The following is a 14,516-nucleotide window of genomic DNA, read 5'->3' as shown; positions in this document are numbered from 1 at the left end:
TTGAATATATATGAGTGACTGTGTATAAATACACAAACAATACACATATACTTTCAATTGTGTAATTTAAGTGAGGTAGCTGTTTTGGAAGTTCGGTTAACTCTAGGAATGTGTTTTGGAGTTTGTACGTGCTTTGGAGATATTTATATATAAACATATTTAAATAAAACCACAGGTTTGTTTTTTTTACATTAGTAATTCCTTTTGTGCATAATTTCAAATTGTTGTTCATAATAAATTAATTAAAGCAACAAAACAACCTGAAGAGCCGGTTGGGAGCCAAAAGAGCCGGCTCTTTTTAGTGAGTCGAGTCGAAAGAGCCGGTTCTCTAAAAAGAGCCGGAAATCCCATCGCTAGTGAGCAGGAGGACAATTCAATTCAATTCAATTTTATTTGTATAGCGCCAAATCACAACAAAAGTCGCCTCAAGGCGCTTTATATTGTACAGTAGATCGCACAATAATAGATACAGAGAAAAACCCAACAATCATATGACCCCCTATGAGCAGGCACTTTGGCGAGAGTGGGAAGGAAAAACTCCTTTTTAACAGGAAGAAACCTCCAGCAGAACCAGGCTCAGGAAGGGGCAGCCATCTGCTGCGACCGGTTGGGGTGAGAGAAGGAAAACAGGATAAAGACATGCTGTGGAAGAGAGGCAGAGATTAATAACAGATATGATTCAATGCAGAGAGGTCTATTAACACATAGTGAGTGAGAAAGGTGACTGGAAAGGAAAAACTCAATGCATCATGGGAATCCCCGGCAGCCTACGTCTATTGCAGCATAACTAAGGGAGGATTCAGGGTCACCTGGTCCAGCCCTAACTATATGCTTTAGCAAAAAGGAAAGTTTTAAGCCTAATCTTAAAAGTAGAGATAGTGTCTGCCTCCCGAATCCAAACTGGAAGCTGGTTCCACAGAAGAGGGGCCTGAAAACTGAAGGCTCTCCCTCCCATTCTACTTTTAAATACTCTAGGAACAACAAGTAGGCCTGCAGGGCGAGAGCAAAGTGCTCTAATAGGGTGATATGATACTATCAGGTCATTAAGATAAGATGGGGCCTGATTATTTAAGACCTTGTATGTGAGGAGCAGGATTTTGAATTCAATTCTGGATTTAACAGGAAGCCAATGAAGGGAAGCCAAAACAGGAGAAATCTGCTCTCTCTTTCTAGTCCCTGTCAGGACTCTTGCTGCAGCATTTTGGATTAGCTGAAGACTTTTCAGTGAGTTTTTAGGACATCCCGATAATAATGAATTACAGTAGTCCAGCCTGGAAGTAATAAATGCATGAACTAAGAGACAGGATATTTCTAATTTTAGAGATGTTGCGCAAATGGAAGAAAGCAGTCATTATATTTGTTTATTATGGAGGACCATGGTCTCATACATCTATAGTAACATTAAACAACCAGTGGGTGGCAGTGTAGGGAGTGACACATCAGTGTCCAATGTTGTGGTTTATGTGCAAGTATACCATCAACACTGACACAAATACAAGAAAACAGTCTTTGAATAGCTGTCCACTGTAGTGACCACTGTGTGTGAAAGGGTTAAACACAGAAAAAAAGTCAATGGGTGAATGAGGTATGCAAGTGCTCAGGTAGAGTAGTAAAAGGGCAGTGAGCACCTAATATCTACATTTGAAGAAATAACAGACATAGAGAGGAAATGCTTTAATCAATCAGTGATTGTTTTTGGTTTACCCAGCAAGTTAACATATCAAAGTGAAATTTAAATATCAAAAGGAAATATTTTTCAATTGTTAGAGGAAAAAAATCTAGCAGTGCTGAAAAGGAGTAGAAACAGAGCGATTCAGGCCTGAAAAAAACAGAGTGAACAAGAAAAATGGCATGTTGTGTATCTCAGACAAGTTGAGCTAGTGATAAAGTCATCATTCATACTGTTGTTGAGGGGATGTGGCAAGGGATCTACTGTCAGTTTTTAGTGTGGATAAACAGACTGAGGGAGGGCAGCAGCTTTAGGTTGTAAGCAGTTGTCTCTCAGCGGGCATTTTACAGCAGATCAGCCAACACAACTCCTGTTTTTGAGGGACAGATGGATGACAGTTGAAGTTTATGACAACACTGTGACAATTTGTAACGCCGAAAGAGAAGGGAACTGAATTTGGAGAGACAATCGCTATGTAATGATGAATATGTAGTCTAAAAGGTTTAACAGAAATGGGTCTTTGACCGTATATTTGACTAAGCCATCCAAGTACTTTTATTGTACAATGGCAAATGTTTGCTTTTGCCACACGTAAAATAACAACAACAAAGCTGGACTTTAAACTAAGTAATGCAAAACGCCAGTGAGCATCACCAGGAAATGCTAGAGCATTTTGAGGACGTGCAGATATCCAACCACACAGGTGAAATGTCCGTGCCCCAGTTTTCAATCAGTCCTATAGGCTAAATATTCCTTTTGTACTTTGTCTTACACGTGGCAAACATGCCTTTCAGTGCCAGAATGAACACATTTATAACAACAATAGTAAATATGATTAACAAAAACTCCAAAGCAAATTATTTTGATTGTATATTAAATGTATAGAGCAACCTGACAGCTATATTTCAGCAGAAGCAGACTACAGCTGATTGATTAGCCTGCTTTTGTTATTCATGTGCGTGAGGGATGGTGCAAATTTCAGCTTTGTATGGAAGACTAGGTGAGTTTTTATGTATACGTGAAAGCACCCATGGCTGGTGTAAAGAGGCAGGCAGACAGACATGATGACTGACAGCAGAAAGAGGATTTTCAGTCTGTTGCCTAGTGAGAGGCTAATCCTGAGCCAGTGGCCCCGTCTTCCTCTGATCCCATCCCTGTTCTTCTGTCTGCTCTCACTCTGCAGGTTGAGCTTCGTTGGACTGAGCTGCAGGATCTTCTGCTACCTCCACTCTTCAGCTATCAAAAGGTAAGTAATTGATTCTGCCTCCAGAATTCACATTCTGAATTTTTTTCAGCTCCTTTCCTCATTTATGTTTCCTGTTTGCTCATGCACCTCACTTGGAAAAGTGCAGTAGCTCTCACATTCATTAACAGACTATTTTATGGATCACATGATTTTTTTTCAGTTCAGTTTGATACATTTTTGATGTATTTTTATTATTCTATAATAGAAATACTTTGATTATCTTTGTTTGATATAAAAAAAATTCCAATCCTTTTACCTTAAATTATTATTTACACCACACAGTATAGTCTACACACAGCCACTTGCATTAAGACCACTTAAGCTGCCCTCTATTCCCAGCCATCTGCTACTATTCTGCTTAAATGTTATTCTTTGTCAAACAGCCAGCAATGTCTCCTGCACCTACATTTACTTTATATTTCTTTATTTTAAAAAAAATCTGCAAATAAGTCAGATAACCATTTGTAGACTTAGCAGTATGTCTTTATCAAGGGTCAAAAGGTGCAGGTGCCTCCCACTCTACTTACTATGCACTCCCTGAGAGAAATCCCTTTAATCCAACTTTTCTCCTTGACTTTAACGTGGCCTTAAAGACCTTTACTCCACTTCTTGGTCTTTCTTGGGTTTCTTGAAGAATGTCTGGTTTCTTTCTATATGTTTTCTTCTGTTTGTCCTGTGCAAGCTTGGCCTGTTTGAGAAAGAATCATGTGTTTTCCACGGATGAGCTGAACTCTAAGCTGGCAGTTTAGCTTAACTTCACTAACTTACTATCAGTCTGTGTGCGTGAGAGAGAGAAAATGATATGATTTGTGACTCCTAATTTCAGACAAGAAAAGAAATTCACTTTTGTAATATAGGTAATCTGCAACAATACAGTAATATCACATCTAGTTCTCTAATATCGTGTTAATATGTGTTGTATATATAATGCTATAAATAATTTTTAACCCATCATATTTTTAATTTAAAGTATCTTAAAAATACATAAAAATAAAATAAACTGTGCTTCTTTGCAAGCTCTGATTAACAGACTGAGGAGTCTTGCAAGCAACTACGAAAAACATCATTAGGCAATTATTAATATGGTCAAGGCACCCAATCACAAATCACCTGATCACCTGAGCCAGTGACTCTCTTTGGGTGACCAATCAGAAGGCTGCTGTATGCTTCACCAGTAATCCCATCACACAGACTGCAGGCGTATCTGTTACTTAAGCAGTTCACAGCTTAAGGCTATTAGTGGTTTTGTCTGAGTATGTACTCACGAAGAGCGAATATGTGTTAAGACGTCTTAATTTAATATGTAAACTTTAAGGGATTGCTGAACTTTGTGACAGCATGCAGAAAAATACGACGAGCTTCAGTCTGCAGCACAGACTTGTACAAATTATTAAAGCAAATATTCTGCTCAGCTGTGGAGGTAACTACTTTTTCTGCTCTCCTCTCGGTGCTGTCTGGTTTAACCATCTGATTCCCAATTATCCGCTTTCCCTGAATGCCACCTGTGACCTTCAGGAAGGATGCCTGTAAAGTTCAGCTTTCGTTAATAGTGATGGGATTTCCGGCTCTTTTTAGAGAACCGTCTCTTTCAGCTCGACTCGCTAAAAAGATCTGTCTCTTTCGGCTCCCAACCGGGTCTTCAGGTTGTTTTGTTGCTTTAATTAATTTATTATGAACAACAATTTGAAATTATGCACAAAAGGAATTACTAATGTAAAAGAAAACCCTGTGGTTTTATTTATATATGTTTATATATAAATATATACGGTGGCCCCTAGAGACAAAGCACGTACAAACTCCAAAACACATTTCTAGCGTTAACTGAACTTCCAAAACAGAGCTACCTAGATCACTTAAATTACACAATTGAAAGCATATGTGTATTGTTTGTGTATTTATACACAGTCACTCATATATATTCAAATAAAAAAAATTGTTCATTTACCTGTTACTACCGCACATCAAATCCAGTCGTTGGTACTTCCTGGCTTGTGTAGCCACAAGGTAACAAAAGCTCGACACTGCCCCCTAGCATCCTGGAGCACTTCTGTTGTGTTTTTTACGTGCTTCAGAGTTTGTACGTGCTTTGGAGTTTGTACGTGCTTTGTCTCTAGGGGCCACCGTAAATATACTTTTATTTATTCACTCCACATAAAATGTAATAAATAATTCATATAATACAAAAACCACCTGTTTACATTTCAACTTTTAACTATTTAAATTTTCAGCGTTTTCCTTTTAAACAAATTTAAAGTGAAACAACACAAAACACTGCAAACCACAACACAATTAAATATGAATATGAAAATATATGGAAACAAAAAGATGCACATATGGGCATGCATGAATAAACTTTCTGAATCTTTTATCATCCGCAACTGAAAATAGTTGTGGATGATCACTATGATCACTATACCTTTTTAATGTGACGTTGTTGTCCCTGGCTCTCTTTCTCTCTCTCTCCCTCCCGCTCTGTTCCTGTGCTGCTGCGAGTGTAACTACTGCCCCTCCCCCCTCTTCCCAGCGCAAAGCATAAGGCTTGCGTGCAGAGTGAAGCGGAAAAAAAGTGCGAGAGAGAGGGTGAGATAAAGAAAAAAAATCCACGGGAGCCGGCTCACGTCGTTCACTTCAAAGAGGCGGCTCTAAGAGCAGTTTCGTTCGCGACTGACACATCACTATTCGTTAAACGAGAAACTCAGCATGCTGTACGGTAGTGCATGAAAGACATGGCCTGAAACAGTCCAGTGAGATTGTAACCATTACATTACATTCATTATGGATTTTAATACTCAACTGCAGTACATTCCTACACAAACACAACTTCACGTTTCTTAATCCGCCAGACTGAAAATTGGAATTTTACTATCCAGGGCCAATAAATTACAATTGAGAAGTTCTCGAAGAGTAACCTTTGTCATCTGCACTTTTACCAGATAACAACTGAGACCTCACAAGCATGTCAAGCTCTTTCACCCGTGTGATTTCTGGCCGTAACACGGCAGTGATGTTGGCCATGGGAGCTGGCACGCTGACATCCGGATACCTACTCAGTGACAACATGGAAGCTGCTGAGAGGAGAAGGCTCTATCCACCCAGGTACTTGAAAATGAGTGTATATGTGTGTATTGGTGCCATAAAGTGAAGGGAGATCAAACTGAGAGTTGTCTAGCTAACTGGTCAATCAAGTTATTGCATGAATCCAGGCCTACATTGCAGGATCGCTTGGCAAAACTTTCTTTGAATTACAGCAGAAAAGCAGATAGCAAAAAGACTGTTTTTCCCCAATACAACCAAAGCACCACGACAAGTAATTTATTTCAAACAATATTTAGATGGTTACAAGCCTGGCTATGAAAATAATTTATTTGTATAAACATTGATTTTTGTTAACTTTTTACAGTGCTGATTTCCCTGACCTGAGGAAACACAACAACTGCATGGCCTCGGCCTTGACCCCAGGGATCTATGCACGTCTGAGTGATAAGACAACACCCAACAACTGGACCCTGGACCAGTGCATCCAGACTGGAGTGGACAACCCTGGACACCCCTTTATTAAGACTGTGGGAATGGTGGCTGGGGATGAGGAGACCTATGAGGTATGCGTTCAGATTTGCACCATGTTGATGTGGCTTCCATCCGAATAAAATGGGAAATTATATGTTTGATTCATTTTTATTTTAATCAGGTGTTTGCTGAGCTTTTTGACCCTGTTATTAAGGATAGACACAATGGCTATGACCCTCGTACAATGAAGCACCCGACTGACCTGGACGCTTCCAAGGTTATACTTTCTTCTGTTCTCTGCATCACATCATCTTGAGCATCCATGAGTCCGTGTATTAACTCTTACATGCCTAACATAACCTAAAGCTTTGTCGTCCTCAGATCACCTCAGGATTTTTTGATGAGCGCTACGTGTTGTCATCTCGTGTTCGTACCGGTCGCAGCATCCGTGGACTGAGCCTCCCCCCTGCATGCACGCGCTCCGAGCGCCGTGAAGTGGAGCGTGTGGTTGTGACCGCTCTGGCTGGCCTGAAGGGAGACCTTTCTGGTCGATACTACAGCTTGGGAGATATGACTGAAAGAGAGCAGCAACAGCTTATTGATGTTAGTGAAGATTTACACATTTTTAGAAGCAAGGTTTATTTTTCTTTTTGTCTTGATTTCTTTTGCTATCTAATGTCCCCGTGGTTCCTGTGTCCCCATACTGGCCAATCAGGAGCACTTCCTGTTTGATAAGCCTGTGTCACCTCTGCTCACGGCAGCTGGGATGGCCAGAGATTGGCCTGATGCTCGTGGGATCTGGTAAGACTAGGAGTACAGTCAGACTAGAAGGAATATAGTGGTTTTGTAGCTCAGTGACCTAGAAATCTAGATTTTGGAGATATTCGAGTTAGAGATTTACTGAAGAATAGTATCCACTTGTTTGACACGTCCAGCTTCCAGGGTGCACTCTGCATTAATGATAACTCAGTTTGCTTCCTGCAGCTTCTCGGTGTCTGTGTGCTCTTCAAGAGGACAAGTTGATTAGAGAATGCACAACAGGTGTCCCAGTTACTCAAACTAAACTATTCCCACAACACTCTGCCCCACATCCCCCTGGAGCTGAGCTAAAATCTCAACCAACCACACATGCATTGCAATTCTAAATTCTTTTCATCACTGATTTCAACATGTTATTTGCTGACGTACCACTTTGTTAATTATAACAGATTGATTTGGTGATACTGTCTAACATCAGGCACCATTAGGTATTAGCTGTCACTTTAAGAAAATCGCCAAATTCTGACAAAAGCATATAGCTTACTTTTAAGGGATAATATCCTGAGGAAAGCAAAGGATTTTAAGTAATATTATGTAATTTTCCAGAGATAGTACAATATAAAATGTCAGTGATTATATAACTATTTATACATTTTGGGCGTGAACCAGTGAGAGAGAGGCTCCATCAGTACACTATGATCAAACACTGGACACATGATATGTGATGTTATCCTGTTATATGTCCTTTAGTAAATTATTTTTTAGTTACAACATACATAAAACACTTAACATTTATTGCAGAAAATCAATGAGAAGCAAGTAATCCATCAAAGAAAATAAGAGAAAACTAAAGAAGATATATCTAAGAGAAAGAATTAGCTAAAAGAGAAAAATAGTTGTAAGCGAGACAGTGTAACTTTTTGATAAATCAAAGAATAAAAATGATATAGATAGTAAAAGGCACCACTTTAGTTTTAAGGAAATAAGAAATTTACTTAAAAAACCCAGCACAGACACTGAATTTTTATTTATTTATTAAGTCTGTTGTGAACAAATGATTCAAATTAGTCAGTCTGTGTCATCTATTTTAAGTATTCAATTAACTGTAGTTTGGCTCCAGTGAATGAAATGTCAGCTTTCTGGTAGCATAAGTCCTAGTATTGGCTGATTTTTTTAATGTGTATATTTTCCATCTTGCCACCTTATTTCTGCTACTCTTTTTCCAGGATTTTTTTTCATTCATAAACATAAAGTTTATAATACATGTTTGTTAGTATTCTTAGACCTGTACTAGTAGCTCCAATAAAATCAAAATCAGTCACTTAAAGTCGAGACTTAATACCATATTATGCTTTTCAGATCACATTTTTTAAAAAAAACCTCAAAGCATCTTTACTTGCATCTCTCCTCGTCCTTTTTTAAGAATGTTATTTTTCTCCCTCACATATGCTTTTTTAATTGTTCTTATGTTGAATGTGACTGAAACTGATTCACTTATATGCCCTGGTGTCTTCACAAGAAAATATAAATATAGTTTTGAACTGGAGTTTAATTCTTTTTTCTTGACACGCAGGCACAACAATGAGAAGAACTTCTTGATCTGGATCAATGAAGAGGATCACACAAGGGTCATATCCATGGAGAAGGGAGGAAACATGAAAAGAGTGTTTGAAAGATTCTGCAGAGGGCTGAAGCAGGTATACACATCTCTTTATCTTTGAATTATCGTTGGTCCAGTGTGAATTTTTCAAGTGAAATGTTTATCTATTAATTCAATTTATCACAGTCTTTTTGTCATTTCTGCCTACAAGACTGTGAGTCTATAAACTAATCTTTAGCAGAGTGACCAAAAATCAAGAAACAAAGACTTAGATTAATTCAGATCTTCAAACTAAGATTTTAGTTCAGAGATCTGATCTAAGATCTGAGTATTTATTTTAACTTCTAGGTTGAGCATCTAATTCAGGAGAGAGGATGGGAGTTCATGTGGAATGAGCGTCTGGGCTATATCCTCACCTGCCCCTCAAATCTTGGCACGGGACTCCGGGCTGGTGTGCATATTCGTCTGCCCCTCCTCAGTAAGGTAATTCATGAATCATAATGACAGTTCATCTCACGTTAACTCCAAACACATGCACATGATGTCACGTATTCTTCGTGTATCTGACAGTAACTTGAATTTGTTTGGTGTTTATGATCTAGGATGCTCGCTTCAAAAAGATCCTGGATAATCTGAGACTACAGAAGAGAGGCACGGGAGGTGTTGACACAGCCGCTACCGGAGATACCTTTGACATCTCTAACCTTGACCGTCTGGGCAAGTCAGAGGTAAATCCTCAGGGAATGAAGACAACAGCTAAAGAAAGTAAAGCTCAAAAGTGAACAGCAGGCAGAGAGAAACAGAGTCAGATGGAGGAGAGCAGACATTTGTAGCACAGCAGGTGTAAGCTTTGAATAACTGTACCCCATGCTGTTCTTTAATCTGTAATCCAGGCAGGGGTGTGCCAGTGAAGGTTAAATGGCTGCTTTTTCCTGAGCAGAATGTCTTTGCAGGCTTTGGCAAATGCTGTGAAAGGACCTTAGTGTTTAAGTTCAGGGATATAGTGGGGTGCTGTGGTTACTTCCATTTGGGCCAAACGGGGCAAAGTTTGTGAATGGCCTCAGGGGAAGCCCCTGCCTGAAGAGGGTAATCTCAGGAGGCACAAGTGTAAAGGTTTAAGTTAAATTTGCCAGAGCGTCACATGAGCCTTTGCAATACAGTTAATGCTAACCAGGTGTGTACTGGTGTTGGAGGGGTTAATAGCAAAGAATGGCAATCAACAAAACACACAGTATCTTAGCTGAACTTCAAGAAAAAGTTCAAGAAAAAGCTAAGATCCATTTTATTTTGTTTGTTTGATATTAACGCCATCACAGACTTTGTTTGATCCAGCTCAGCTTAATATTGCAATGCTTTTATTTCTTATTTCTTTTGTGCAGTGTACACAAATTATAACCTCACAAGTACATACATTGGTGGTGTTGTTTTTCTGGTATTTCACTTAATAAGTTAGAACTAGTTTAAAGGTCAACAAATAAATACTATGATTGTGTTTGTAACTCCAGACTCTCGCCATATGTTATATGGAATCAGTTAAAAAGGACTGATTTAAAAAATAAATGCTTTATGTTTTTTTTATCCAACCAAATAACAAAAAACAATTTCATTTATTTCATGTCTTTCAACTTGTGAAAAGAGCTACTCTTTGATATCAGTACTTGTAACATTCAGTTATATCCAATAGAGTTTCAGGATCAGATACATGTAGCGATGAACCGCTGAGTTACAGTTAAAGGAAACCTTTATAATAACTTTGTACATGCTCATAATAAAATATTGTTGACACTGACTACGTTGCATTCACAGGTTGAGCTGGTGCAGTTAGTGATTGATGGTGTTAACTACCTTATTGAATGTGAGAAGAGGCTGGAGAGGGGGCAGGACATCAAGATCCCGTCCCCGGTTCCTCAGTTCAGGAAGTAAGAATCACCTCGACTGGGCGGTGGGCATCCTCCGATCACTGATCATTTAACTAATGTTTATTGCATGTATAACACTGTACTAACTTACATGCAAAATAAATTCATTACATGTACATGACTTCTAAAACTAATAAACTCCAATGATGAATTAAGTTTTGTGTTACTGGTTGGTGCTTTTACAACTTTGGTGGTATTAACAGCCTTTTAGACGGTAACTGCAAAAAAGGTAACTTGTGAACAAAGGAAAATTATTTACTCAGCATTGTTTATAGTTTGACTCCATTCAGTTTCAGACACCTTAATTTACTTCTTTTGCCTGTACTGACTTTCTGAGAGCTTGCCTTTGTAATATGCACCCATATAACAGAAATTAAAAAGTCTAACACCAAAACTGATGCTAATAAAAACTATATTAAAAGCAAACATTTACAAACAATAAAAACGTAACTAAAACAAGCAAACCTGCTCTGAAAACAGCAATAAAATAGCACTTTTTATACATTAATTCAATACTTTTATTGTTATATCTGAAGATTATTGGTGTTTGTTAATCACATCTTATTAATATCATATATATGTATCTATAATGTAATAAGACATGCTCCTAATTTCTTAACTATAAAGCTAAAATGCCACAAATACAAAAAAAAAAAAGAGAGAGAGAGAAACAAGAGAGTTACAATGATTAAAGTATAACTCATAGCACTATAAAATATTGTTAATGCTCACACTTGACCGCCCAGCGTTCTGCTAGTTCCTTCTCTTTTCCAGACACAAGGGGAAGAGGAGCATTGTCTGTCGTGGCTGGCTGACTCAATAAGAACGAGCTATATTGGGCAATAATGTCATGACCTTTACAGCTCTATAGTTAAGTGCTGAACCCTACTTGTCCTGAACTTTAACTCACAAAGAAGACTTTATTATTCTTACAGCGCTGAGTCCACATCGCTCTGATGACTAGACTTGTTTCTGTCTATAAACAAGAAATAAAAATATATCTGGAATAAAACAAACAGAATGAATGAGAATAAAAAGGAATGACATGCTGAAGTTAGCGCGACATTCTAACCTCAACCTCTCAAATGCCTCCTACACAAGGCCTTTAATCCAGGAGAAAAAGGCCAAGCTTATTAGTGATGGCTGGACAGAGCAGACAGGCCAAACAGAGGTGAGCTGATTTATGCCTTATATTGACAGTTTCAACTTTTGTGGAATCTTTTGGCGTGATGAAGGAGCGATTATATGTTATAATTAAAGGCATACTGCCAAAGTAATTGATTGAATTTTTTGGGTGAGTTGTCTCTTTAAATTGTGATGCTCTGAGAGACTCTTCCTTTTCTGGGAGCAGATTAATGACGCAGATCTATTAATGCTATTATAGACCAACAAGCTCAGACCCTGTGTGTGTGTGTGTGTGTGTGTGTGTGTGTGTGTGTGTGTGTGTGTGTGTGTGTGTGTGTGTGTGTGTGTGTGTGTGTGTGTGTGTGTGTGTGTGTGTGTGTGACTGTTGTGCAAGAAGAGAACTGTTGGTGCCGTTGTTACAGTTTGAATTAAGCTAGAATTTATTTGATGGATGCTAAAGCTGGCAGGTATCATGGGTGCACTTGTGTTGTGTCTAACCTACAGTGCTATTAACGTCATTGCAGACTTTTTAAATTTTCTGTTTCAACTCTAATTCATTAGAAATTAAAGTGTTTGGGTGTGGCAGCTTCAATCACTTCACTTAAGTGTTTTGGTATGTACTGCACAAACACCAGACAAATGTATGGTTTCACTCAGGATAATTAAATTCTTATCAGCACTGGAATTCCTGGAAAATGGGTTGATGATGAATTAGTGGAATTGTGGAGAGCAACATTTACAATAAAGACCAACATTAAAGAAAGACAAGTCAAGTACCCAGACATAAAAAGTTGCTGGTACAAAGCCAAAGTAATGAAATAATGCATTTTGAAGTCATATAATGCGGAAAACAGTGGAGAAGTTTCATTTGACACCAAAGGTCTGACAGGTTTCCAGTTCTCTGCGCTTGCACATTTGATCAAAGACCCACAGTGAGGCTGTTTGTGTCTGTTGCTTCCTTCTGTATGATACTGGCACCAGGTAAGAGCATTTACGACCAGCATCCATTTATTTATTTATTCAGTTTTTTCTCGGTCTTTGTAAACTGTTTTTGTTTGCCTTCAGTATATGGATTAATGTGTTACACCTGCTTGGGTGCAAATCCTGGCAGCTGTACTCGAATATGTCCTCTGGGTTATGACTACTGCTCCACCACCCTAGGTAGGCTTCAGTTAACACCATGAGGGGCCCTAATGTTTGCATTTTCTAACAGCATACTTGGCCAGGTCATGTTTGTTGTCTTTCTCTGTTACAGTTGCTGAAAATACGATCACCAAAGAGTGCTTGAGAAGAGATATGTGCAACATAGCTGATTCTTTGGGTATCAGATGTTGTAGTGAAGACCTGTGTAATGGAGCAAAGCAAACTGGCGTCTTTGTGCCTCTGCTTTTAGCGCCATTGGCTATTATTACACTCTTCATCTGAAGGTCATCATTTTTATTTTCATGCCTTCATAAATTTAAATCTCCTTTAGTTTTGTAAATTTTTCAAAAATGAAGGAGAACACACTGGTAATCAAATGTATTTGTAGCTAAAAGGAAGCCATTGAAATCTAAAAATGATCTACTGAGAGGATTTTTGATTTTGATTCTGTTTATCTGCAATTATTCTGATGACAACCTCTGCAGTTTCTCTAATGTTTGATTCAGATACTGTATATTTCAGATGTTTGTTTTCTTTTATTTATATTAAAACAACAACAACTTTATCTTCTTCAGACTTTTTATTGTATAAAAATGTAATGTATCTAAATCTAAAGTGATGGATTGAAAAACCAAATAACAAAGCATTCATCAAGAAAATTGCAGCTAGTTTATTCAGACAACATATTCTCCATCTGGTACATAGCATTGCCTCATTACCTGTGTAGTAATAGAAACCATGCAGCAGAGGGCAGTGTAGGAGAAATCAAATGGCATCTCTCTTGAGATTCCTGAGCTTATCAGAGTTATTGGAGTCATAGAAACTATATAACTATGATCAGATCTATTGAGTGTGTGAATCAGCTTTTACATGCAAACTATGATGACAGTCATTTGGCTTCTTGTATTTGGCATTTTCTTATATAAATATGTTCTACTATTAATTTAAAGAGCTGTTCATTGCATTGACTCTCAGCATTATTTTTGTGCTGCATTTCTCCTGATGTAATGTGATAATAATCCACTGTAGCACTTATAAAATTACATAATGTTACCTTCAAAATGTGCAAGCTAGTGATCTCCAGTATTTACAGACTTAGATATTTATAGCTGTGCATTATAATCTAATTTCTCAAAGTGGAGCCAGTAAATGAGCAGTTCTGCAGTTCTGAAAGAGAAAGTTTACACCAAGCAGGGTATTACTTACAAAACTCTATTCAAAGTGATTTATTACATAATGACTGTATTGATGAAGAAAAGTTCAGAGTGCTTTTTTCAATCAGTCTTGAGCCAATACAGAGTGAAAAGGAAAGAAACTGGAATTTGGCCTTGCATGCACCTAAGATGCTGAATGTTACTCTTCCTCTTATAGTTATGTGGAAAATCTAATCTTCATGATTCAAGAAAATCATTCTTTGATTTTGGTTAAAATTTGGAAAAATATTCACAAGTAGAAAAATACTAATATTTAAGTTTATAAATTTCTTTAGATCAGAAAACAGTTCAAAGATAACTAAACCAAGGGTTGTCTACAAAACCAGTATCCACT

The 14,516-nt window shown here is 38.0% G+C and overlaps 1 protein-coding gene and 1 pseudogene across 2 annotated transcripts; both read left to right on the top strand.

Annotated features, from left to right (window-relative positions):
- The first annotated feature begins 5,871 nt into the window (after positions 1–5,871).
- Positions 5,872–10,725, top strand: LOC308403671 (creatine kinase U-type, mitochondrial-like; annotated as a pseudogene). Its single transcript, XR_013974680.1, has 8 exons — positions 5,872–6,011; positions 6,316–6,514; positions 6,604–7,025; positions 7,138–7,223; positions 8,755–8,878; positions 9,130–9,264; positions 9,384–9,509; positions 10,588–10,725. The product of XR_013974680.1 is annotated as a creatine kinase U-type, mitochondrial-like (transcript).
- Positions 10,726–11,839: 1,114 nt separating this feature from the next.
- On the top strand, positions 11,840–13,250 carry LOC308404356 (CD59 glycoprotein-like; the record flags this gene model as incomplete). The annotated part of the gene is made up of 3 exons (XM_080894383.1): positions 11,840–11,871; positions 12,850–12,986; positions 13,081–13,250. The coding sequence occupies 3 exons, from the start codon at positions 11,840–11,842 to the stop codon at positions 13,248–13,250; spliced, it is 339 nt and encodes a 112-aa protein (XP_080750509.1).
- Positions 13,251–14,516: the final 1,266 nt, after the last annotated feature.

The sequence above is a fragment of the Rhamphochromis sp. 'chilingali' genome, assembly GCF_963969265.1.
Source record: "Rhamphochromis sp. 'chilingali' genome assembly, chromosome: 10".
Taxonomy (NCBI): Eukaryota; Metazoa; Chordata; class Actinopteri; order Cichliformes; family Cichlidae; genus Rhamphochromis; species Rhamphochromis sp. 'chilingali'.
This window is presented reverse-complemented; position numbering and strand designations above follow the sequence as displayed.